Below are 27,918 nucleotides of genomic sequence, written 5' to 3' on the forward strand. Positions count from 1 at the left end.
AACAAGGTGAAAATTCAAATAGTCAACCAACTGAACTACTAAGATTCTCAAATTTCCTGAAGCTTACCGTGTTTAGTTAGAGATATTTTTATCTATATTTTATCGTTCACATTAAAAAGTGGCTACCTTTTAGTTACATTTCACGTAGCGGCTAAACTTTAAATAACAGTCCAAAAAGAGGCTATCCCACCCAATTTTTACGGGCAATTTGCAGGATTTCCTTCGCTGGGGGGTGGTCTTTAATTTTTGTCCCTCAAAATGGGCAAAATTTACAAAAAAAAAAATTATTGAGTTGGGGTTCGAACCCACAACGTGGGTGGGGTATTAGGTGAAGGACAGAATTTAAAAGACAAAAATTAAAGAGCACACCAAATGAAGGACAATCTGCGCAAAAAAACAATCAGTGTTGTTATGGGCCTCTATATGTTGTTTCCATCGGTCCAACGCAAGACCAACCCACTGAACTATCTCCTCCTGCTCCTCCTCGTTAGGTTAACCTAGTAGTGTCATCGCGAAGCTTTTTCCCTTCCCCTGAGATAGCTCGAAATCGGTTGCCAAGATGAGGAAGCTCAAATTTCATGAAAAGAAGCTTCTGAAAAAGGTCAACTTTCTTGATTGGAAGAGAGAAGGCGGTCACAGAGAACCTAATGTCATGCGCCGTTACCACGTTACTGGCAGAGATGACTACAAAAAGTATGCCTTTTTCTCTTCAAAAAAAAAAAGGGTATGTCTTATTGTTGTATAAAGCCAATTCCTTGTTTTTGTTTATGTATGTTGTTTAGGTACTCGAGTTTGTGCAGAATGGCACAGAAGCTAGTGAATATACTGAAGCAGATGGACCCAAGAGATCCTTATAGAATAGACATGACTGATGCCCTTCTAGAAAAGCTGTGAGTGCATTAGCTTATGTTATTTATGGTTTTTTAATTTTAATTTCAAGTATCAAGTTTCGAGCCCCCTGATAATTTTATTTGGCAAGAGCTATTACATACATACATGGGCGGGAGCTAGGGGGGGTGGAAGGGGGGCAAAAAATTATGAAATTGTTTTTTATGTATATAAAGTAGGCGTTGAATTCCATTGGCTTCTTTGTGTGCTTATTCCTATATATTTTGACTCCCCTTATTGAAAATTCTAGCTCTGGATATCAACTTGTAACCTTCATTGTGTAGGCTAATTACTTTAGACCTACAGTTTTGCTTAGAATATATAGTCAATGGCTTGATAAGAAGACAATGGTGCACGAGTGATAGATCTTAATTTGTCGTAGCTATAGAATAACTCCAACTACAAAGCTTTTGTTGTCAATTAATGAACATTAGATACTAGGCAAACATCTGATTTCTTCTGAAACGGTTGATGACTAAGTCTATCTCTGCCTGTGATATCCTTTTTGCTTGATTTCTATGCGTTTAGTGTATCATCTATGAACTTAATGCATAGATGATGATTAGCAGCGTAATATATGTGCACAAAACTTTTCCCCTCGTCCTCTTTTCTAGTTTGAGGGACAAGGTTTTATTGGTCCCGGTTTTCCTTGTGCTGAAAATCTTTCCTCAAATCATTTTCCCTGTGCGCTGTTATTCCCCTTGTCTCTATTTAATAATGCCACAGATGTCACTGGATTACAAATCCTGATAGATGTCTCCTTAACTCAGGTATAACATGGGCGTAATAACTTCAAGGAAAAGCTTAGCTGTGTGTGACAACTTATCTGTGTCATCCTTCTGCAGGTCAGTGAGCTCTATATTTCATATTATGCAGTTCTATACAACTACTACTATGCCTCAATCCCAAACAAGTTGGGGGGGCGGTTATATGAATCATCACCAACGATATCACTCCCTTTAAACTCCTCGTCTCATGCCAATATTATGCAAATACAGAAAGAAAAAAAAAATCTCTATCTGAAAGGCAATATTATGCAGTTGTATGTGCATACGAAAAACACTATCTCACCTACTTATCTTCCAAGCACAAGCAATCATTTTGCAACTCTTCTTGGGTTGTTAATTAAGACAACATTGCAAGTCACCACTAGTTGGTCATAAATGGAATTGTGTTATTGCATGATATTGGTCTTGGTAATAAAGACATGTATGCATTCTTCTTTCACAGGCGTAGGTTGTCCACTATCTTGGTGAGGCTGAAGTTTGCTGAACACATGAAGGAAGCAGTGACATATATAGAGCAAGGTCATATTAGAGTTGGACCTGATACAGTTATTGACCCAGCATTTCTTGTGACAAGAAATATGGAGGACTTCATCACTTGGGTAGATACATCCAAGATTAGGAGAAAGGTCTTGGAGTACAACGACAAGTTAGATGATTATGATGCAATGAATTGATGACTAGTGAGCGATTTTTGAGGCAATTAGAATGACAGAAACGGAACACATTTATCTTGTCCAGCACTACGGGTCCCGGCAGGTTTACCTCATGCTAGGTTGCCTTGTACCACCCCTCTACATTTTTGCTCCTGCAGACTGTTGAAGATTTATGTAACAGACACATGATATTCAACAGCAAAGTTTAATAGAACGTATCGTTGCAATTTCTAGCGAATGGAAATAACTTGGTTCACTCTGTCCATTTGTAATATATGCATCATGATTTTGTTGATTATCACAGATTTGTTACTTGGAGTTAAATCTATTGTAGATATGGATGGCAGATGCTAATTTTCCATTATGATGTGCAGTATATTTGGCAGCACTAATATCAAACTTACATGACTTCATTTATTAACAAGTACCAATCAGTGCTAATTCACCTTTGATTCCAGTATACCTGGTCAAACTAAAGCTATGAATCTAAGATGACATGAATTAGCTCGCACAACATCCCCTTCGTGAAGATTCTGGCTCCGCCGCTGGATTGAAGGACGCATAGAGGTAAGGTCCGTACAGTGGAAGGATGAGATTCAGGTGCTGCACAGTATTTTCAAGTAGATTCCGCCTTCCCTGAGGATATCAGACCGGGGTTCTGAGAGTCAAAACGTCTAAGTTCACCCCATAATCTTGCTATCATCTCAGAATTTAATGTGCTGGCGTGGCTGATGTGACTGTTGTACCATCATCCAGGAAGCAATTTCTGAAAACGGAATGATCTGCGACTAATTCAGTGTTTTTGAGGAGGAATCCAAGGTCGTCGCAAGGGATTTTGAGAGTTCTAGTAAATTACAAATCATTTTGATCGTCTACTTCCACGCGTATGGTCCACCCGTTTCAATGATTTTTCATGAACTCGGAGCAGAGAAGTCCAGTCCTCATTATCTTAATTCGCTTAGTTGCATGACTATGAATATCATCCTCGTGTGGAGTGATATTATGAATCTTCAAGTTTTTGTTACTTAGTCTAGGCTAAGAGTTCCATATTAAGTTTTTGTCATGATAATTAGCTAAATTTCAACTGTTTCAACGTATTAAATACCAATGCCTGCACGATGTTAAAGGACTAATATAGATGGTAGGCAACTCCTCCAGACGGGTAAATTACTGAGGACAGACGTCAATAAATTAGTGCACTGATGCAGTAAACAAAAACTAGCATCAATTAAAGTCGCATGTGATATTCATCCATAGCATCAATAATGGAGGAAACAAAACTCGGAGGCTCTTCTATGGTTCTCACAAAATCATTCCAATTTAACACTATACGAGCAACTCGTGTAACAAGGGAAAAAGAGATACACCTACAAAATAATATTTCACATACACTGAACCAAGAAAACTAAGGAATCAATATCGAACCAAACTGAGCCTTCGACAAATACTCAGTTTGTCCTGCTACTGAATAAAAAGCATTTACATAATCCTCACATTGACTGAACCCAGAAAGCACATCACAAAAACACCTCTGATCAGTTTTTCCCACCACTGATTGCAGCATGTACATAATCTTCACATCGGCTGAACCCAGAAAGCACATCGCTCAAAACACCAAGAACATCAAATGCCTCCTGGAAATCCGTTGCTGATGTCATGTCATCAAGCCACGATAACAGTTCAGAGGAGAAATCTGCCAGTTCCTTAACGTTTAATAGTCTATCTTTCATGACTACCTCCCAGCCTTCTAACTTTCTGCTCTCGTCATCCTCTTCCACATTCTTGGAAGTCGCTTGGGTTCGCAAAGTAGTCGTACTAGATGATTTTTTGACCTTGAAGAAGCGCTGCAGCTGTTCTATCAAACCAGTGTAGACAAGCATTGGTTGAATAGTTGAGAATAACTCAATTGATCCCCCAGCCTCAGAAGCAGATGAACTTGTACTTCCCGACTCCGGTTTCAAAGCCCCAGACAGATTAGGTGAAGAGCGAGGCACTGGCCTACCATGAGTCCGCTGGATATATGCATGGTATATACCTCGTTGTAAAAAGGAAGACCGATGCTGCAACCACGACTCATAGGATTCTGAAAGAAGTGAGGTAACCATCATGAATTGGACCGTCTCCTCTGTACCAGCAGAATTCTGAGTTCCAGCAGTAGCGGAGGGTCTCGATTCTGATGCGGGAGAACTTAAATAAGTTGAAATAGACTTGATCATGATATGCCGCTGAGACGAATCATGATCTAGAAAGTGACGAGCCATTTGCATCATGAAAGGCAAAAATCGAGCATTACTCTCTTTTCCACCACCCCTGCAATCTGCACTAAATGAAGCACCTGTGGCAAACCGAGCAAGCATCTGCAAGTCACCCAAAAAAGATTTGCATTAGCATCAGCAGTCTGTCTAGCCCAAAAACGTTCCCGCAAAAAAAAAAAAAAAAACCTTGAATGGGTTGGGTCACTAACAAAGAGAGCTAGTGGGTCAAGATGGGTTGACCCATCAAAAAATTGGGTCGGGATGGGTAACAAGTGTGACCAAATGGGTAATAATAAATTAGTTACCCAAGCTGGTGAAAAGAAACAAGCGGTCTCAGCAGGAATGATAGATTTTTAAGCAGCTTGTGGGTTTTCGTTTTTCTAACAAAAGTAGCATTTTTACTTGGTTGCGTTTCAGACCTTTTTGCTGTCAAATTTTAAGCATCAGATAAAGTCTGATTTGAAATTATGTTCAACACGTTTTCTTACCAACCTTTTCTACAAACATTCTACTGTATCAAAATACTATGAGAAACAGTAGAAAAATTGAATAAATTGGAAAAGGTTTAGAAAAGAAAAAAAAAGTCCTGTTTTTCCATCATAAAGTAAAGTCCATTAGCCATAAGAGAACTAAAAACATTTGGCCAAGTTTTTGGCTCTTTTACTCCAAACTCAAATTTCAAGAATGAATTTATGAACAAAATCGAATCAATTTAACCTTTCAAATCAACAAAAGAGGAAGTAGACAAAATCTCATGTGAAAATTATAAGTAGTAATCCAACAAGAAAACTGTTTGACTGGTAGAATAACAGAGAATAAAAAATAAAGTTTAGAAAGACCGTGCTTTGGTAGTTCAGAAGGGCATTCTGCGAGATTAAATTACGATAAATTACTGTAGAACATGTAATGTTAAGTATGGTTGAGCAAGAAAATAGCCAGGTCAGGTTATAACCCATTGTGACCAAAACAAACTTTTTTTGTGTGTGTTGTTGGGGGTGGGGGGTGGGGTGGGGGGGGGGGGGGTTTATATGAGTTAACCCATTTTGACCCGCCTAAATTAAGCCAAGCTGACCATTTGGCACACCACTAACCTACCTCATCGTAGAACAAAACCACTCCTCCCTCAACCCCATCCATAAGGAAAGGGAGGGATTAGAATAAACAAAAAAATCAGGAGAGGAGAGATGTAAACATGGTAGAAAGGTATAATAAAAGATGGCAGCTCACCAGAACAATGTCGTAAGTTAACAACCGGAGCCGACTTCCATCAGCACGCCCAAGAGCATTCAGGTAATCCCAATATTGGTCAACATAGCGTATATATTGGCCTATTGGTACTGACGGACCTCTCAATGGGAATAGATTATTGCATAGTGTCTCGTTGTTTCTTAGGGCCGCTCCATCCCATTCTTTTTTAGGAGTCTTTAAGGCTGCATCTGCTCGTTTAGCCTCCTGATGGCACTGAAAATGTATGATGTTGAAATGGCTGACCGTTGTGTAAACACAATCTCCTCGAGCATTTCCAGGGCTTCCAATACCAAGATTAACCCGTTTACTATAAGTGTAAACGCCAAGCAAGTCTGTAGGGCGCAAGCGGTAGCCTTCACGACAAACCATGCAAGCCAATCCTTCCTCTTCCTCGTCCTCAACATCATCCAAACCTTCCAAGACTGGTCGAGCAACAACAATACGTTCACCACCATCTGAGGACAGTTCTTGCCGCATACCAAGTCCCTGGTACCATAAAAAATGAGAAAATTCTCCACAGTTATGATATTGGCAACCGAAAAATCTTCTTTTTTTTTTTTTGACAAGGAAAATCAGCTAAGTTAAACGAAACAACATCTATAACCTCCATTGTTTTTTTTTTAATAAGGTAAATAATTTTATTAACAGTTGGGGAAAACCCCATATACCAAAAGAAGAGAACCCACACCAAAATATGATTCTCAACAAAAGAGATACAATCCTCTATACAATTTGGAACCTCGTGACCTCCATTGTTAGATATTAGATGTTGCTTCTGGAGAAACTATCCCAAAAAAGCACATGGAATAGAAAGAAGCATATCATGCCACTAGATTAAAAGATATTCTTGCCAGAAAATAATTAGATGCTTGACAGAAAACTATTCTGCTATAGCATCTGGATATAACAATATGTAGTTGCCTACGTACATTGAAGGAGTTCTAGCTTCAGCATCAATCATTTCCTAAGAGATAGATACCGCTTCTAAGCTTCTGTACCATCCCCAGTGTCTCAAACTCAGTTCTTACATTCAAGACAGACGCCTCTAACTTCCAATTTTAAAATTCTATTCAGTAACATGTTTCAACTACTCAGGAAATATTTTTAAGTAGTGCTCCTGTTATGTCTATTCACCTCAGGATCTCTACTGCTGGGAAATGCTTTGTTAGCAAACAGGAGACTATGATATGCAATTTTGCTGGGAAGATTTGACCATAAAATATGCTTTCAAATGAGGACAAGCGGTCTTAGTCGTTTGCTAAGGCACACATTAGTTGTGTAAAGTCAAGCTAAGACAAAAATGAAGACACAATGGACATTAAGAATGGTAATGTAGGAGCCAAGTGTAAAGTAGTATGAGAAGGAACCTGCAGCAATTCTGTTCTCTTCCTCAATGCACGTCGCCTCATCTCATCCCGTGTTGCATGACGTAGTTGGTGAACTTTCTGTGCTAAGAACCCATCACCTTTTCCCTCCTTATCAGACAATGTGTCCAATAAGTTTTCAGCCCTGGCTCCAATCTCATTTTCACCTGCGACACCCTCTAAAGCATGAAGCAATGGCAAGATTCCTCCTTCATCAATGCACTTTTGAGTCGCCAAATGGCCCATTGACAAACCCCTCAGCATAGATAAAATAAGAGGAATAGATGGAAGCTTTAACCCCGATGCGCACTCGACAGTTAATTTGAAACCAGCCTGTCCAGTGAATGCAAAACTCTCTTTTAGATGGCTGACTGCAGCCCCAGTAATCCCCTTTTCCAATATAATATCTTTCAACCTCTCTCCACAGGAACTTGTCTTGAGGGATTCTGAAACCCTAACAAAATTCTCTAGGGTGTACTTTTGCTTTGAGGCTTGCTCCGCAATTGTTTCATCTTTCATATTGTCTTCATACAGTTTTTGTAGCCTATCAAATTCGGGCCAATTCTGTAAGCACGGTTCAAAATGCTGTACAAGAGCTTCCATTGCTGCAGGCTCCCCATAAGTCAAGTATGGCAATATTCTTGCAACCATCTCAGTGTTCCTCTGCTGCTTATTTGACTTTCTAAGTCCAGAAGGTTGAGACAATCTTTCAAGGAAAAGTAGTACAATTTTCTTGGCCTGTTCACCAGCACCTGCTTCATCACTGGAGACTACATTAACACCAGGAGTAATGCTGATGTTATCACTCTCATTTGCTTCTAGCGTTAAGCTCTCCACAATCAAAAGAATACCCTCAGCTGGTTCCATGGCATCTACAAAGAAAGCACGCCTAGCAGTCTCGAGAAGTAAGCCTAAGGCTCCCAGCTTTAGCAATGCCTTTCTGTTTTCTCTTATCTTGCAACAAAGCATGAGCAAATTAAGCACTGCAACCAACTGCTCCCGATTGGACTTAAAATCATCTTGCAAACGCTGCAAAATTAACAGTATAAGGTCACAAACAGAATATGTCATGATCTATCTATCACCAGTATGTAATTTGTTTAAGCTACAGAAATGAATAACCTTTCTGGCAGTCCCTTCAATTCAACATCTCATTTACACCCAGAGTTCCAACAACAGGAAATAAAAACCGAAGGAAAGCAGGAAACACCAGACAACAAAAGGACTACTAGGAGGGAAATGAGTTACATGTACAAAAAGAATAACCCACTAAAGTTTGAATCAATACGTATATACCTGAACCATCCCTAAAAGAATTTCCAGTCCACCACAATCCCGCACTGCACCAGCTATCGCAAATTCCACTTCTGGATCTTGGGTCTCCTCTCTATCCTCATCAATTTCTTTAATCATGGGCTCAGTAGCTTCACCATCTAAGCCCTGAATAGAGGATCAGGCAAATGTTAGTGTACCAAAGAAGCTATAAAACTTCCGATAAAGCATAGAAGTTAAACAGATTTTTAAAGGACAAAAACAAAAACAGACATATAAAGAGCAATTTTTCCTTTAAGGTTTGCATCAACAAAATTTTACAATATAATGGCAGCTAAACGAAACAAGAGAACCTGCAGTCGGTAGGTCACTGTCATTGGAGGACAATCTCTAACTGATACAGCAGCACTAGAAGAAAGTGAAGTTGTCGAGGCAACTACACTTGCAGACTGACTGTTGGATTTCTTCCACACTTGCTCAAAGACTTGAGCAATACTCAAATCTAGAGAGATAATATTCCCAGCGACTAGCAATTCCATGCCATAATCATCTTCAATAAGACCCAAGAGATCAAGTTGCTGGCAGATTTTATTTTTGACATCGCGCATCAAGGGACCAATTTCGGCACTTGAATATGGATTCTTCGTCATTGATCCCCTGATAAATTCTTCCTGTGTATGAGCCTTGTTCAAGATCAAGAGATACACTGGATCTGGTTTTGAAGGGCTAATCAGATTGCAGAGCTGTTCCAAGATGAACTGCATGACAAACAGAAGAATGTAAATTCACCAATTAAAATACTATGACCAAATAGGAGAGCAGAGGAAGAAATCGAAATGACTCCCTATATAACCAAAATAAATAGGATCCAGGACTCTCTCAAGGTAGGGGTAAGGTCTGTGTACACTCTACCCTCCTCAAGCCCCACTTATGGCATTACACTTGTTATTGTTGTTGTTGATGAAATAGAAATCCAGGCAATGATCAAGTATACAGCAAAAGGAAAAGTAAAGCCTTCACTCGGCTTTATAAACCGTCTTCCTCAATATCAACTAAAGAACAAACATTCCAGCATTACTAATAATAATAAAGCATGTAAACCATATCTCATTTCGACTTGAGAATATCTGATGAAGCACCTTGTGGAAAAAGAAATTCATGAGATCATGGACAAACTGTTCCATTGGAATTGAAATTACTATCCCTAATAAGTAGTTTGGCAGGTGCAATCTGATACTCCAGCAAAAGAGGAAATCAGATCTCCTACCTGATTCCGATTGGTGTGCCTAAAAATTAACTAAAGAAGAAAAAGAAAAGTAAAAGTAGGAAATCAATTCACAGACCAGAACATTTTCTCCACAAAAGGAATTCAAAGACCAGAACACTTCACTAATATTGCTTCTTTTTTCTTTTGGGAAAATCAAGAAATTCATTACGTACCAAAGAAGTTCGCCCTCTATTCTCATCTCCGTGAATTTGTAGACCAGAGATGCATGCTTGGATGAACTGACGCTTATTTTCATTGCTCTCTAGCAGAAGACTATCAAGAAGATCTTTGAGAAGTCTATTACAGTCATTTATAAGTTTTGTCTTCTGCACAACCAACCCCCTAATCACAATTAGAGCCTCAAGAACCTCTGAAAGCAAATGCTCCCTCATGAATCTACAAGAAAACAGTCGAGAAATATTGATCAGCAAATATGTCAGCAGTGAACAATTATATATTCAATATATTAAGAATGTGAAGAGTACTTGCCTGGATCTGATGTTTGGAACCTCCAAAAACTTGCCAAGGAGCTCAATGAGTTTATGAAGAATAAAGCCCTGAGATATGTCAACATGCAGGCTCCTCTCCAATTTTTCAACATTAACCAGTTCCTGAGTGATCAATTTACATATCGTTGTCAAGCAACCACGCACGGTCAAGAAAAGACGAGCATCTTCCGAGTCTATCATTTTAAACAGCAGTTCAAAGTACTCAGCGGCATTTTCTCCGGCAGCAAGAGTTGCCGATAACAAAGACATAAGCAAGTTTAGCAAGCGAAACCGTCGTGATGAACTCTGGCCACAGAGTAAACTAATCAGCATACACATCTCCGACCTAATAGACTGTGAACAAGCACTCAGTATGAGTTCTGTAACCCATGAACCCAGTTCAAATGATGATATCTCATTTCTAGCTGTTTTTGAAGCACGTCGCTTCCACTTGAGAAGATATTTTAGCGCAAGATAGTCATGTCTCTGAAGACGAGATCTTTGACCACTTTTCCCAGCTGGAGAAACCTTATACTGTCGCCTCACAAAATCCAGATAGGAGGCTCCCTTTTCCCACTCTGAATAGCTCAAAAGTTGTATATCTTGAGCCTTCTGAGAACCATTCCAACTTTTCTCTGACGACCCTGACATAGACTTACTCCCACTAACAAGGCTATTAGATCCAGAGACATTTGAACTGTCATCTTTCACTTGCGTGACATGAGAAGATTTTCCTGCCCCTTGCTCTTTGTCAACAACTTCAGGCTTTGGAGGAGTACAAGCCTGAGATACGATCCTCAAGCAAGGAAGAATCACATGCTCAGATATTGCAGGATGTTTAGCTCCCACCTTGATAGATGCAAATAACAACTGGAAAACGATTCTTAATCTTGATTCCCAGAATTCATCCGACAATGAACACGCATCAGAAAGCAGTGATAACTCTTCACGTGTAGCCAACGCAATGTCCATGGAGCGATGATGTTCAAGGCAATACGTTACCTTCTTCTGTATTAGACTGTTCAACTCAGCTACTGCACCAGTGTCACCCTCAGAGAAGGCACAAAGAGCTCCTCTAGCTTGGACACGAGCTGTTTTAGGGCCCTGATGGATGTTATTTTCGAACAGCTCAGACAGAACACCAGCAGCAACTAATTGTTTCTTGGATGCTGGATGTTTTGATAGCACCTGTAATATCTCCAAGCATTGGGTGACAAAAGTTGAAGCACAGCCGTAGCAACTATTTGGTACCCTCGAAACAACAAATCTAGAGGCTGGACTAGCATTATCTGACTGTTTCTGATGCAGGTAATTCATCAAAACTCGCCGCAGACCTTGGAGGGTCTGCACACTCTTACTGACAGAATCAAATGCTGCTTTGCATTTCTCACCATAAAGGACACCAAGAAGAGCAATTTTACGGTTTATCTTGCATGAAGGTCCAGGCAAAGAGACCATCATTTGTTGAACTGAATCCTTCTGCTGAGAGTCCATCTCATTTTCACCAACACTAGACACAATCTTCAGCAAAGGTTTTTTGAATCCTAAAAGCTGCTGATATCTGCGATGAGCATTTTCCGACTCTGCCTCTATTGCAGCCAACCCCCTCTTCATGTCTTCTTCATTTTCCATGCTATCAAAAGTGAAACTTGGCTTTGCCATAAAATTAAATTCAAACCGACCATATTTGCTGTATCCACACTCGTTGCATAAGAAGGAATCAAGATTTTCATAATTGATGTTCCGGCACTGCCTGCATTGATAGGCATTCTCATGACAATTACCGCAAATACCGTGCTTATCAGTCACAGCACGACTGCAACGGGGACATTGCAGTGGCTCGAGGGACAAAGCTTGAAGATTTTCATAAAAAGAATCCAATTCAATCATGAAATTACACGCTGTAATTGGGATGGCAAAGTCAACTTTCAGCTCAGTCTGATTAAAAGCAAGATGGCAGCTTTTTGCACGCTTCCAAAGGGACCAATTGTTTTTCAACTCTGACAAATCAGCCACAGGCCTGTTATTGTAATAAAGGTTCAGAACTTTCACTGACTTGGATTTCCGAGCATCATGAACAGTCATGGCCACACTCTGAATGGTGTAGCTACCAGTACATTTCACTATGATGCGGTTGTCTGTGAACTTTGTTTCTGACTTCAAACTCTCAAGCTTCATCCTACTATAGGGAACCTCAGGGGAGCTGCAGGCTACACAAGGCTCACTCTCAAGGTAGTAACCATCAAATTCCACCAAACCACTCAAAGTGTTGTATATTCGAGAATTTGGATGGTTAGCCAAAAGCTCATTTTGTGAATGGAGTGTGTCAAATATGCAACTAATCACATCAGTGGTCAAGCATTTGTCAACAACTTCAGCACTCTGTAGCTTTGCACCATGATCGGGGACCTTCCCTAACAAGAACGTAACAAGTTCTGTATATTCAACGATGTTCTGCCCATACATCGGCAAAAACTTTACCTTCTGTAAAAGTGCAGTTAACAATGTTTCTTTGAATGCCAGATTCCCATGGTACCAGACACCAAGGAGGACTGATTTGGATTCTGAGCGTACAGAGCTTGAATTCCATTCCAATAAAAAGCAGTCAATAAATTGTCTCAACACATCACCTTTTCCACTGAAAACATCAACCGCTGCTTCCATATCCAACTGAGTTTTCTCAACACCAGATTCACTTTCTTCTCCCTTCTTCTTCTTTTTAGATTCAGGGGCTTGTGACCCTAACTTAATTGCAGTTGTTCCAGCTTCCGCTGCCTCAGCTTTCTGTGATGAGTGGGTGCTATCCTTCCCAGTATAGAAGGCCAGATTCAGAAGCTTCAATGTCTGAATAACACACTCCTCTCCAAAATAAAATATTCCATTCAAAAGGAAAGGAAGAACTTCACCATGCCTTAAACAATACTTTTGCCAATTTCGAGGACGAGCTGCAGCCACTTCAGCCATGGTTGTTAGGCACCTTACTATCTTCACACTTCTCTCGTATGAGATATAACTTTGAAATCCACCAGATTTATTTATGTGTTTGTAGAGCTTTTTCACTTCAGTTGAGAACTGCCAAGAGTCTCGAACACTGTAGTAATGTGTCTTACTACCACAGAGATGCAGAAAAAGTCTCCTGGCATACCTTCTAACATAACTGGTGTTAGGATTGTTGATATAGCTGCAAAGAACATCCTGATATCCATCTAGCTTCAGATCTTTACCAGAAGGCATCTTGTGGAGCTTCTCTTTCTCTCCAGCCTTGTCATGTTTCTCTGGTCGTATCAAGCTGTAGAGTAGACGGAAAGTGTTCTCCAACAACAGCCGATGGTAGTCCACAAATATGTCTGCACGGTGTGATTTTGCATACGAGTCTGAAAAGAATGGAGAGAAGTTACCTGCAGGCACTTCCCTGCGGATTGTCAACAAAGCACCACAACCAGAAGTGGTGTTCAACCCAGAAGATGGATCTGTGCTAACAGATGGAGATTTAAAAACTTGAGTTAGCTCCTGCAGAACGTTCATCAGATAATTGACAAATGCTTGCTGCCTAAGATAGCCACAAGAACGAAGTAAATGGGAGATGAAGTCTATTTTCTCTTGACCATCTAAGGTAGACGAAGTAGCAACACAAGTGGGAGTTGAGATATGCAAGGCAGTTTTGTCATGCACTTCAGTCGCACCACCAGATTTAGTTGCAGAACTATCGGTTCCAGGTTGGTGCCAGTTCCGCAGCATTAAGGTAAAGAACATAAATACCAGGATTGTGACTTCCCCAAAAGGGGTGCGGCTTCTGGATACGAAAGGTTTATTTAGATTTATCTCATCCAAGAACCATTTTATCAAATCCTCCAATCCTATGCTTTCAGGTTCTGAACTGTCAGCAAAGGGGCCACCAACAGCAGAAGACAACCTGTAGAAGAGCTGCATGACTGGAATAGCCCCAGTTCCTGAAGTAGTTTCCATCCATCCTTTCAGTTGCTCAAGTAGTTCAGAAAGAAGAAGAGAGTTAACAGCTCTTTTGGAAGCAGAAATAGATACAGGATCAGGTATCGAAGCTGAAAACTCTTCCGATTCATTTGACTCCAACTCGTGGATTGATGGAGCAGAATTCTGCACGCCAACATCAGATGCAACTGTTAACAAACCTGAATCACTTAAATCATCAGTAGTGAAATGAATTTCACTTCCCTCCCCACCAAATGTTTCCACTTCAATTGGAATAGCTGTCATAGGATGATCTCTAGAATGTGGTGGCGGGAGACGGTCTGCATCTAACACTTCATAACATGCCTCACACAAATCGAAATCTGGGCACACAGTGCAGTGCCATCTTCGCCTTAGGATAGGAACAGTAGAGCAACCATCGCAACAATATTGAACAGATGATGTAATGGAGTCTTCTTCAACCATTACCTGAGTACTTCCACTAGCTCCAGCAGATGCATCAACTCGCGTAGGAACGGAGGATGGGTTCTCCACATCATCAGAACCTATCATTGTTTGCTTTGGGAATGGAACCTGAAGCAATCTTGACGATATAGCCAGGCTGGAACCAAAGAAACAAAGATTTGGAGACATAAGCGAATGAAAAATGAGAATTTCACAGTTATGCTGCTTTTAGAGAAATAGCTAGCCATAACAACCTGCTGGAAGTCTGAACAGCCTCATTGGTAGAGAACAGCAGCTTTTTAAACAATGACACAGCAGGTGCAACAGAAGACCTGCCACCATCTTTTCCATGCAAAGCTAGACACTCTGCATAGCAGTAAATAAGTTCGACTGACGACACAACAATATTGTTCATGGTCTGTGTGTCAGGTTGCTGTATGTCTAAAATTCCCCAAAGGACTTGCATAAGTCCATCAACCACTTCAGAACCTACATTCAAAAGAATAAATAAGGAATTGCCCGTGGAAGCAAGCCAAAAAATTGTTTTCTGAAGGTAAAAGCTGATATGTTATAATGAATTGCAGCATAAAAGTCCCCGAGAGCTGTAAACCATGCAGAACAAACATAATAATCTCTCGTCAGATAGAACAGTGACAAGAGACACGTAAACGAACAGAGAAGGGAAGAGAGCGAGAGAGTTTCTGTGTTTGTGGGGGGGGGGTTCAAAATAGTGAAAGAAACAACGCCCTAACTTCACTATTTTGACCCTATCAAATCGCACCACATGCAAGGGCTTAGGCACACTTGATGCTAATACAAAGAGTTACCAGCAAACCAAAAGAGCAAGAAAAATTACCATTCATCTCAAGAAAAGAGGCAAGGTTTGAGCGACGATGCAGTGCAATCTTGGAGACCACCCGCATCTGTGCAGTAAACTCCTCAATAATCCACCCAGCAGTGGTCGCATCCATGCCAAGTTTTAATGAGAGCATGCCAGTGGATTTCACAACTCCAGCAAGTCGGATGGCATCCTTAACCTATTCAGACAGACATTTCCCACCATGTTAAAATATTGGACAAAAATAAATAAAAAGCAACATTAATTAACTCATTTCAGACATATAGTCCAGGAAGTTACTTGGTAATATATCTCCCTCTTCGGGAAGACAGCCTGCAGGACACGATTGGCAGCTGCCTGCAACAAAGGCTCTCTGTCACTTTCAAATACAATTTCTAACAATGGCTTGCACTTCAATTTGCTCAGCTCCCCCTTAGCTTCCTCAACTTTTGAGCATCCTTGGGGTTTGCACAACAAGTAGATTCTTGACAAGAGCTTCAGTCCAGCGGCCACAACCTGCTCCTGCAGTGATGCAGACTGTGTTGCACGACACTTCCTCCTAGATCCAGCAGGCCACGAATTACAACCAAGTACACGAGCCTCCATATCAAGAACAGCATCCATCTTCTCTTTCCACCCAAATTCATCCTTAGCTCGGCCATAAATTTCTAAGGAATCTATGCGGGGTAAAGTAGATCCACTGAATGTTGGCCCAACAGATATTGTAAATTCTTCATCAGCAAGGAGTGACTCAGCGACTGTAAATGGGACATCATACCAAGAACGCATTCCCTCATCTAATTTTATCCCTCTCTGAAATACAGTAATCTCAGAAGGTATGTGATTCGCTGATGTGTTACCCACATGCAATCGCAGACCGACCATGACAAGGTCAGGATTTGAATTGGAAACAGTTATCTGGTAAAATGGCACAAATTAGAAAGCTGAAATATACAGAGCTATGATCCAGATTCCAAAATGGAGTGCGTCAAAAGTTAGCATGCTAATTTAATGAGAATAATGACAACGACAACAAACAATGGAAAGATTGGGGCAATAAATCAAAACCAGAGAGCTCACAGGAATATCAAACTGTACAAATAACAAAGAGAACTAGACTATTAAAATGTTAGTATTTCTCCCCTCTTGGAGGATAATAAGTCCTCACACAAGAAGATAGAGAAGGCTGAAAAGTGATCCCCATTACGTTATCCACATAGCCAGAAGAGGAAAAACTGAAGAAAACAGTCCTACTCTACTTAGCCCCAAGTTTATCATATTTTCCAAATGGAAACAATAAGTTCTTAAAACTGAAGTTCACTATGGGAGATGAGATTGGATCGGCATCATCAGCAGGATCAGAAAGGTTGTATTACAATCACCAGGTAACCTTAGCTAATACAGTCAATACGTCGATTCAGCTCTCCCCGTCATTCTTACTTTCTTTGTTATCCTAGTTGATAAAATACAGATAAGTTTGCACTCTGCTTCTTGACAAACAGCTCTTGAGCAGTTACACTGTGGAAAACAATTTTGAAGCCAACAACTGCTAAGATGCACTGAGCATTTGTTAAAACTAAAAGCATGGAGATAAGTAAGTTAAACGCTCATTATATGCCTCATTTATGCCAGAACATTACTAACTTTGTCCAATCACTTGAGTGAAAAACTCATACTGTTCCCTAAGAAATTGATCCTACGAGCTAAAAAAGGTTACCCTAAGCAATTGCAGTAATTGGTTTCATTGCTATTCCTGGTATTATAGATGTCAACTCGGTTAAGATCAGTACTGTTGAATTGGTTTGGACTACAGAGGAAGAAAGAGACCTGAGTATGGGATGTTGCCTCACTAGCTCTATGTGGGTCATATGGGAAGAGGAGAACAACTTTTTGGTATACGGCTTGTGCACAGGGTTTCTCCCAATTGTTAATAAAATAATATACCTTGTGAGAAAAAGGGAAGAATTAAAGAAGAGCCTGTAATGGTTATAGAATGACTTTGTACAAATAAGGAATAACCTCTTGTTTCTAGTCTCCTTAGGTGCACCCATAAGGGGTTCAGGCTGTATAGAAGATTGATTGCACTCGTATAGAGCCATGCCTATGTATAGGCTCTCTACTTTTTGGTATACATCGTTGTATATCGAAAATTCTCCATATTAATGAAATCATTTTATCTTACCCGGAAAAAAGGGTAGATACTATTACGCATACAACCATATTCAATTAAATGGATTTGGCTGATCTTAAAAGGGATCTTATATGATTTCGAACGTAAGGTGTTAGTTCTTGGTTTCGTCCAAACTTTTTTTTTTTTTTTTTTGAGATTTGGTTTCATCCAAACTCCAGTCCTTTTTATCTGGCATTAACTTAGAACCACGTGCATCTAAAGCACCTTTTACTAAGATAAACGTAATTGTATGTACCAAGAGATATAGCATGATGAACCAAAATTGCACTCTCTTTACAGTAAATAACAACTTCAGCTAATTTCCCATCAAAACAAAAACACTTGGCTCATTTAAGATTCAACAGGCAAAAGCGGGGATAACAACCTCATATAGAGCCCGTTTGGATTGACTTACCGCTTAAAGCTGTTTGCAGCTTATAAGCTGAAAAAAATAAGTTGGGGTAGTCCAACTTATTTTTTTTGGCTTATAAGCTGTTTTCAGCTTATAAGCTGCTTTAGATAAACTAAGTCAAATGGGTCCAATTATTTTTTTGAGCTTATTTTAAGCATAAAATGACTTTAAGCTGGCCAGCCAAACACTCAAAAAAGCTGAAAACAGCTTATAAGCCAACTTATAAGCCAATCCAAACGGGCTCATAATCATGCTCTAATCTCTACCCAAAACTCCTAGATTGTGTAGTCAGACCACCAAACAAAAAAATTGAGATTGAAACTGGCAAATCATCACTTAACTCCGAGTTCAACCTTTTCAAATGTGAAACATTTTCCACTTAAGATGATGAATCTCCAAAAATTATATCTAGACAGGCAAATTCAATGAATTAGGGGAGAAATATAGAATTACCTTGAATCCTCCAGGGCTAGGACTCTCTAAAAATCCATCTTCAGAAGCCAGGGTTTGTTTAGCTACTTCAGAATCACCATTCCTTATAGCATCGCTACTCAGCTTCACATCTTGTGTTATACACGCAGCTCTCTCAAAAAAATCAAGCGGAAATTCTGGCTTTGCACCTCCATAAGCCTTATTGTTGAGGATCCCAGGGCCAAGCTTCTTAACCTTATCACTAATAGCACTAACACCAGAGTCGACACCAGCTGGAACATGCGAGTATATCTGAAGGCTTCCATCTTCATGTAAAACAAGACAGTGGATTTTGTCTTTTGACAAAGGCTTATAAGCAGCAACCCCTACAACAGGAGATGTTGAACCCACTGAATGTCGCAAGTTCTGTACAAGTACTTCATGTTCACCAAATGAGACAGCACATGCGGTATTTGAGTTCAAACTTGAAAAGCAACCAAACAAGGCACTGCCACCAAATAAATCTCTCCAGCGGTGCAATCCTGCTGACCGAAGTTTACCATCTGTTTCATTCTCCAATATGGCAGAGACCTCTGTTAGGGAAGTTGCATCTGGATTTACTCGGCCAACCAAGGTGGTCCCATCTTGATAGGACAGAAAGAGTAACCGGTGCATTGGTGAAAAATATAAGGAGGAACCTTTTGCATGACTCTCTTTACCCTCGATTTGCAGGATTTCCTTCAAAGGCTTGGCCCCAACATTCCCTTTTGTTGACAACTCCAACCTGTACAAGCTACCATGTTCTGAAAGGACAATCAGAAACATCCTTCCCTGTGAAGCCATACTGAGTGCAGCATCCATAATCATTTCTCCAGGCAAAGTGACATAGTGCACAGGACTAATGTGGTCAAGGGATAAATCATATATTTTAACAAATTTGTTGGTGACCACCATTAGCTGAACTTGAGATCCAGGGACCCAGTCTACATGTTTGATATAAGCACCTTGTAGAGCGAGTTCAATGGCTAAACGATCACTCACCTCGCCTCGATGATTTACCGTGAGAACCTGGCAATCTTCATAGCCAGCCACCGCAAGGTAATTTTCTACAAGAGGATTGAAGATGAGATTTACAATTTCAAAACGGACAACATTCTTAGAAAGAGGCTTCACATTGGTCTTGTCTGCAGTCACAGGAGCAACAGTAGCTTGTCCAATAAGCTGCCCAACATCAAATATGGCTACCTTGTCACCTTCTCCAACAGCAAGCCGGCCTCTGGTGCTAACACTGAGTAAAGATTTAACAAGAGAACCGCTAGCCAAGTGGGATTTAAGTTCTTTGGCATTTGAATAATCAGCCTTTATCTTCAAATCTAATGATCCACTTTTATATGCCTTCTTCAATTGCAAAAGATCAACACTGTTACAAAGTACTTTCTCATCACCCAGGAAAATTTTCCTCTCTCTGGAAAGGCTAGAATCTCTCCGGCTTGTAATAGAAGGCAAAAATGAAGAACAAAGTCTCACAACACAGCTTTCAAGATCAAGCTCATGTAATAAGATTGGCATCCCATCTTGAAGGTCCTTTGGAATAGACATCTTGATTGAGTTGTCTGTTTCCACCAAAACATCCTCATCATTATCTGAATCACTGTCAGGAAGTTGATCTCCATTTTCTGTGAAAGGCAGAAACGACTGGAAGTTACTAGCACCACGACTGGCTGTATTGTTGCTTCCAGCAAATTTTCGAGGTTTCAAACATTGACAACTGGTACCACGAACACCTCCTGCACCACAGTCACAGAAGAAGCGACTGGACCTAGAATAAACCACACGATGACCTCGGTGACAAACTTTTGCACAAACAGAGCAACAGCCTTTGGACACAGTCAGATCACATGTGTAGCAGAAGTACCAGTGTTGTTCCATAAAATTGCTACCACTAGATGTAAATGTACAAACTTTAGAGGCGAGGGCCTTTTCACTGTTATTATCTTCCTCATCATCCTTGTCCAGGCTACCATTCTCACCATCAGATGTTCCATCATCGTCATCCTCATCAACAGATGTTGCATCACACTCAATTGACCCGGACCCACCTTGACTGGCAGAAAGGACCACAGCATCAGCATTCTTCCTGGAGCCTACAGATCTAGTAGGTGCAGACCCCATCCCAGAACTACTGTTAGAAATAGACTTTAGAAAAGATCGTTCAGTGGCACTCTTAGCAGAGCAGCAATCGCTCAAGACACCTGCCAGGAAACCAAAGAGATATTTCAGCCCTTGAAGCATATTCTCATCACCGGCCAGCTTCTCAGTCAGCAACATTGTCTGCCGCATAAGTTGCTTGATTAAATTTTCACCCCCAGAAAGCTGAACGAGAAAATTGAAATAACATTTGGCTACAGTAAAGTCAAATAGCAGAAAAGCCTTATCAAGTGAAATCAGCATGGATTTCAACAAATGCTTATGTAGTTCCTGGGAAAGGATTTCAGAAGACGGAGACAGCAGACATGTTATGAAATTCATTGTTGATTCTCTTAGAGAAGCTGAAGCTCCTTTTGCTACTCCACTAGATTCAGATCCTAAAAGCCTGGTTTCAAGCCACTTCGACAGGTAGACCATGTCCATGTCAAGAAACTTCTTCTGCAACTTCTCTTTGACATGAGCGTACAAATCTCCAGATAAAAGATCAACAAAAAAGTTGAGAACCCTTGTATTGACCTGCTCAGAGTTGCATCTGTCTAGAGCATCAACCAGAACCAACAAATCACCACGTTGTGAACCATAAAGATCCTTAATCTGTTCAGAAACGTCCTCAAGGGAGAGGAAATATTTCAAAACCCCCATCCCGGAAGGCTCTCTTTTTAAGCTATCAACAATATCAATTACCTTGACAACAAGAACTTCATACATATCGCTAGCATCGCCACCATCTCTCTCGTTGACACACCTTAAAAACTCCTCCATGTGTTTTAACATGAATAAGCTACTGTAGTCAACTCCGCCAGAGCCTTCAGTCAACCGGTGGTAAATAGCATTACACTTTCCATGAAGATCTTCAAATATTCTGTCACACTTAATCCTACAGACCAATTCAAGAATCTGCGAGATGACCTGCGTCTCCAAGCAAATAACTCCTCCAGCATCAATGACCTTCAATAGCCCATCTATACAATTCACAACACCTGCAACATTAAGGATAGATGAAAGCAGAATTCCACTTGGAGGTTGCGGAAGACAGGGGAATCCATGCAACAGAGATTCCCATAGAAATTTAGAATGACCTCCTAAAGATAACTTGTCAAGAGTTGTATCCAGCCTTGACAAAGTTCCATAGAGAGGCTTATATTGGCACGGATCAGAACCCATCTTCTCAAGGAGTTCATCCTGCTTGCATTTGTCAAAACCAGTATGCACAAATGACATTGCAGGTGAAAGTCGGTTGGCCAAAAGCTGATCACTGGCAATCGTCACAATTAAAGCTTTCTGATAAACTTCTAGGTATCTCTTCAGCAAAGATGACAGTATTCTAATCAGCTGTTCAACTTGATTGGCGCCAACTAAAGTAGAAATAACACCTTCAGTGAAGGCACAAAATTTACCATCTCTTGATGTCTGCTCTGGTGACATTGGAACAGCAGAAGCTAGTGGTTTATTCATGCAGTGCCCAGTGGTACCAGCAGTAAGCAACGACAGTGACAGAGATAGCCAAGATCCAGCCCTTAGAAAATCCCATCCAAGTTCTCTCACATCCTCTGATATGTGTAAATCATGCAACCGATGAATCAAATTCAACAACACAACAGAAAAAGGACTGTAGTTTATTTTCCCTATTTCACCAACAAGTGATTGGCTAAAGTAGACAAAATGCTCAGCATTTGAGAGTTCAGGAACTTCAGCACTAGTTAGCCAAAGATGCAGATGTTCCGATGTGGATTTCAATACGGGTAGATCACAACAGAGCACAAAAATATATCTTTCAAGTATCAAGTCCTCCACCTTTTCAGATTTTTTACCTTCCCAGAACATCAGTATCCTGGAAAAAGAGGTATGGATGTCATTCCAGGACAAGCCTAGGCATGCTATTGATGGATCATCTCTACATGCAGAAGGGGGAAGGGGTGTGATATCAACCAGATGACTAAGCAATGCACTGTAAAAAGGTGTTTCTTTAATAAAGCCACCTAGCACACCTTCAAACAAAATAGAGACCCAAGATGAAGCATGATTGCCACTGCCACGAGGCCTCAATCTTAAAGAGGCAGCTTCCCTCAGCTTGGTCCTGAACTCCAAAAGCAGGGATGACGGACAAACACGGGGATAAAATACCATGTGGCGAAGCATTACTATCAGTCGTGAAATTACTAGTGCCCAACATGACAATTGCGTACTATCAAAACCACCGGAGGGAACAGCAACGGCTTTAAGAGTAGAGAATACCACATTAACCTGAACAGCCTTTTCATCTTCTGAAGACAGGTGAAACGCCATTAGCAGTATCTCAATATGAAACACCGAGGGAAGAATTTCCAGAAACTCCTTCAGATTAGGACACGCTGAACATATAATCTCTGCCTTTTCATGCACAAAATCAGCAAATATATTGTAAATTTTGGTCCTCAAGCTGCTGCCAGCAGAATCTACCAGAGAGACAACAGCATGTGCAAGTAAACCAAGAGTTAGATTGTTGTAAACAAAAGCACCATTTTCGATAACCAGGATTTTCTCGACAAGTGATTCTCCAACTAAATCAGACAAAGCATGACGCGACAGGAGGTTATGGAACAGATCAAGGCAAATTTCACTGAGCTGTCTATGACTAACTTTCATTTCATTTAGAGCTATCCCTTCATCGTGGCCTCTTTCTTCAGCATCACATCCATCGGAGCTGAGTATAGAAAGCAAAATATCAATGTGGTAGCTCGTAAATTTTCTGCACCCATCTTCAAATACAGGACTACACCATTCATGTGAAAAAATGCAATCATTCAAAAAGCTGAGCAATTCCGTTGCAGCTTGAATGGGCATGTTGCTTATACTTAAACTAGGTGCAACAGCGGGTTGATCATATCCATCCACAGATCCGGCTGAACGACCACCCTCAGAAAAAAGGTCGCCAAAGAGGGCTTCATCTTCATGACAAGCGGTGCTTTCAGACTCAGAAGTAACAGATGTTTTGGTGACACTGGAACATGACCTCTCCAATTTAGGCTTCATTTTGACACCCTCAGAGTGAAGGAACAATTGCAGATGCATCAGATTATCCACCCATTGAACTGATGGTGAGAATATAATTCTCAAGAGTTCCTCCGTTGAGTACTTCTTCAGCAGGTTGACCTTAGCTGAGTGAACCTGACATGAAGGAGGCTCCACCAGTTGGCTGATACTCGCACCTTCACCATCAAGGCCCTTGTACTCGAATAGCTGATATGTTCTATTCCTGACATCTAAAATTAGCTTGAGAACATAAACAACCACACGCGGGCAGTAGGCCAAAGGAGGCTTCGGGTTAGCAGCACCTTTGCTGTACTTCCACAGGTTAGGATCCAAATGATCCAAAATTGCAGCTGCAATGCATGTTTGGATGTTTTGAAACACATAGGTATTGCAGAAAATTGCCGGGACAAGCTGAATAAACTCTTCGAGCAACAGCATTACTTGACTTTCTAAGCCACTCTCTGCAGGATTTCCACTTAAAAAATCAACACCCAGCCTGAACAGGGTGGGCAATACCTCAGTGAATGAAGCAACAGATTGGAGTAACTTGGGGTCAAAGTGAGTGTATGAGCTATTTTTAGTAAGACTGCCCAGTAACTTGAATACTTTCACACAAAATGAAAATCTCTTCCTCAAATTTGGAAAGGGAAATTTCTCATCAAGTGGAACTGGAAGCCTTAGAAGGTCTTTGCAAATAGTCACAAGACGATGAACACACTCCAAATGTACTACTGCCCAGTGCTGAGACATATTATTCAATTTATTACGATCATATGGAACAGACTGCCCAATAGTGGCAGAATTCACATTGTCAGGGTGCATCCACTCAGAAGCTAATGTCATTAGAAGGCCATCAGCTGTTTTCTCTTCCTTTGAACACCTCCCCCCTGCAGAAGCAAATAAACAAATAAACAAAAAGGTTAAATACACACTATAACATGCGATTTCAACATATGAGGCAACTTCAAATGGATCCACGAGTACCTTGAAGCATGCATCTTGTATCATCCTGCCATTTGCTAACACCATCTTCAATTACAGCTATTGGCAACAAATCCATGCTAACATTAGACGAGCATGACTGTGACAGATCAAACTCTTTATCCGTTTCATCAACTAGTGCTATTTCCAGTAGCTGCAAAATATAACTCTGAAAGTACAGAGAATAGTTACATTAAATATATCACAAATATGGTGCATAAACAACAAACTATCAAACTTAAGAACAAACGGTATACTAAATTCAAAATACCTGAAGCACTGAATCATCACTGTTGCAAATCCATTTTTCCAGATAACACAAGGCAAACTCTACACAAAGCTGAATAGCCGCCACAATTACAGGTTCAACTCGCTCAACTGCAATAATATTAAATAAGTGGGGCACGTAAAACTTCTGGCAATTAATAAATGAACATTCAAAATATGAATAAAGTGTCAGAAAATAGTTACAGGTTCAACTCGCTCAACTGTGATAATATTAAATAAGTCGTGCGCATAATACTTCTAAGCAATTAAATTAATAAACATACAAAACACGAATAAAGTGCCGGAAAATAACAGGACATAGTTACAGGTTCAACTAGCTGAATTGTGATAATATTAAATAAGTCGCGCGCATAAAACTTAGAGCAATTAAATTACAATAAACATACAAAATATGAATAAACTGCCGCAAAATAACAGAACATAGTTACAGGATTAAGTCACTCAATTGTCATAATATTAAACAAGTCGTGCGAATAAAACCTCTAGCAATTAAATTAAATAAACATACAAAATATGAATGAAGTGCCGTAAAATAACACATAGTTACAGGTTAACTCGCTCAACTGTGAATATCAAATAAGTCGCGCGCATAAAACTTCTAGCAACTAAATTAATAGTTGCTAACAAAATATGAATAAACTCCCGGAAAATAACAGACCACAGTTACAGGTTCAACTCGCTCAACTGCCATAATATTAAATGAGCATAAAACTTCTAGCAATTAAATTAACAAACATACACAATATGAATAAAGTGCCGGAAAAATAACAGAACATAGTTACAGGTTTAACTCGCTCAACTGTCATACTATTAAATAAGCATAAAACTTCTAGCAATTAAATTAACAAACATACAAAATATGAATAAAGTGCCAGAAAAATAACAGAACATAATTACAGGTTAACTCGCTCAACTGTGATAATATTGAATAAGTCGCACGCATAAAACTTCAAGCAACTATATTAATAAACATATGAAATACAAATAAAGTGCCGGAAAATAACAGAACATAGTGCTAACAGTGTTGCAGATCCATTTTTCCAGACAACACAAGGCAAACTCTACAGAAAGCTGAATAGCCGCCACAATTACAGGTTCAACTCGCTCAACTGTGGTAACATTATTAAGTCGGACTCATAAAACTTCTAGCAACTAAACTAATAAACATACAAAACATGAATAAAGTGCCGGAAAATAACAGAACATAGTTACAGGTTCAACTTGCTCAACTGTGACAATATTAAATAAGTGGCGCGCGCATAAAACTTCTAGCAACTAAACTAATAAACATACAAAATATGAATAAAGTGCCGGAAAATAACAGAACATAGTTACAGGTTCAACTTGCTCAACTGTGACAATATTAAATAAGTGGCGCGCGCATAAAACTTCTAGCAACTAAACTAATAAACATACAAAATATGAATAAATTACCGGAAAATAACAGAACATAGTGCTAACAGCACCTAATAGAGACAGGTTCAACTCGTTCAACTGTGACAATATTAAATAAGTGGCGCGCGCATAAAACTTCTAGTAACTAAACTAATAAACATACAAAATATGAATAAATTACCGGAAAATAACAGAACATAGTGCTAACAGCACCTAATAGAGACAGGTTCAACTCGTTCAACTGTGACAATATTAAATAAGTCGCGCATATAAAACTTCTAGCAACTAAATTAGTAAACATACAAAATATGAATAAAGTGCCGGAAAATAACATCACTGTTGCAAATCCATTTTTCCAGATAACACAAGGCAAACTCTACAGAAAGCTGAATAGCCACCACAATTACAGGTTCAACTGTGATAATATTAAATGAGTCGCGCGCATAAAACTTGTAACAACTAAATTACAATAAACATACAAAACATGAATTAAATTACCAGAAACTAGTGGTAAGAGTACCTGATAAAGATCGAGTGGAGTTGACAACCGCAAGCGCAACTGAAGCTACTGCTTGAATCTGCGATTGATCCCAAAGTTGAAGCCCTAACTTGTTGTCATCATTAGGGACGGGTTGTACGGCTTGTTTAAGAATTGAAGAGAGTTTGTGGAACCCTAGATTGAGTGATGAATCAGAGCGAAGTCTTCTAGAAAGATCATCGCCGCCTGATGAGAGAACATCAACGAGCTTGGCGATCTCATCATCCATGCCGAGAAATTCTAATAGTGCATTACAGTAATGATCGAATGGAGAGCAACAGAGCTCTCGAAGAAGAAATAGTAGGGTTTGAAGTAGTGGGAAAGAAGAAAAGTATTTTGAGATTGAAATGCGCACTTGCAGTGAGAGATTTTAGATTGAAATGTGAAGGTTTAGAACTTGTCAGGCAAGTTCTTGGGTGTTAAATGAAGGACCTGTTTGGGCATAAGAATAACTTTCTCGCTTTATTTAAAGAATCAGCTCTCGCTATGAATATAATTTAAAGTTGTATTTAAAATTTAAAAACACTTAGGGCCCGTTTGGTCATAAATATCAAAAACTTTTTCAATTTTTTTTGGAATTTTTGAAGTTGGAGTTAGAGTTGTGTTTGGCCATAATTTTTGAAATTTAGTTTTGGGTGAAATGTAGTGGAAAAAAGTGGAAAAAGTTGAAAATTTTTGAAAAATAAGTTTTTCTTATTTTTCGGAATATAACTTCGAAAAAAAGTGAATAATTTTTATGGTCAAACGCCAAAAGTAAAAAAAGTGAAAAAAAATTCTGAAAAAAAGTGAATAATTTTGATGGCCAAACGCCCAATTAAAATCCTTTTTTTCTTTCACTTTTTTCGCTTTAGAATTTCAAAATACCTAAAATCCTATTTTTCTTATTTTTTTCTTTCACTTTTTCCCTATCAGTATATTTAAATAATTAAATATGTTTTATAAAAATTATAACCAAGCACATTTTTGATTTTAAATATTTCAAATAAAGCGAAAATATTTGGTTGTCAAATCGCTTAGGAAAAAGAAAGCTTTATACGTGTAAAATTACTA

General features: G+C 39.7%; 2 protein-coding genes across 3 annotated transcripts; one reads left to right on the plus strand and one right to left on the minus strand.

The window, feature by feature from the left end:
* Nucleotides 1–440: 440 nt before the first annotated feature.
* On the plus strand, nt 441–2,693 carry LOC132621346 (uncharacterized). Its single transcript, XM_060335575.1, has 4 exons — nt 441–693; nt 783–890; nt 1,659–1,733; nt 2,119–2,693. The coding sequence occupies exons 1-4, from the start codon at nt 560–562 to the stop codon at nt 2,348–2,350; spliced, it is 549 nt and encodes a 182-aa protein (XP_060191558.1). The 5' UTR covers nt 441–559; the 3' UTR covers nt 2,351–2,693.
* An 844-nt stretch (nt 2,694–3,537) lies between these two features.
* Nucleotides 3,538–27,302, minus strand: LOC132621344 (auxin transport protein BIG). 2 transcript variants are annotated; one of them, XM_060335571.1, is made up of 15 exons: nt 26,851–27,302; nt 24,919–25,025; nt 24,651–24,816; nt 18,489–24,553; nt 15,754–16,371; nt 15,472–15,652; nt 14,870–15,104; nt 14,640–14,772; nt 10,225–14,336; nt 9,909–10,131; nt 8,822–9,226; nt 8,493–8,636; nt 7,200–8,225; nt 5,812–6,318; nt 3,538–4,686 (listed from the first exon to the last, which is right to left on the minus strand). In XM_060335571.1, the coding sequence occupies exons 1-15, from the start codon at nt 27,095–27,097 to the stop codon at nt 3,865–3,867; spliced, it is 14,991 nt and encodes a 4,996-aa protein (XP_060191554.1). In that variant the 5' UTR covers nt 27,098–27,302; the 3' UTR covers nt 3,538–3,864. The 2 variants fall into 2 exon arrangements, with proteins under 2 accessions (XP_060191554.1, XP_060191553.1); XM_060335570.1 differs by having other exon boundaries at nt 10,225–14,772.
* Between the last annotated feature and the right edge of the window lie 616 nt (nt 27,303–27,918).

The sequence above is a fragment of the Lycium barbarum genome, chromosome 12, assembly GCF_019175385.1.
Source record: "Lycium barbarum isolate Lr01 chromosome 12, ASM1917538v2, whole genome shotgun sequence".
In the NCBI taxonomy this organism is placed as follows: Eukaryota; Viridiplantae; Streptophyta; class Magnoliopsida; order Solanales; family Solanaceae; genus Lycium; species Lycium barbarum.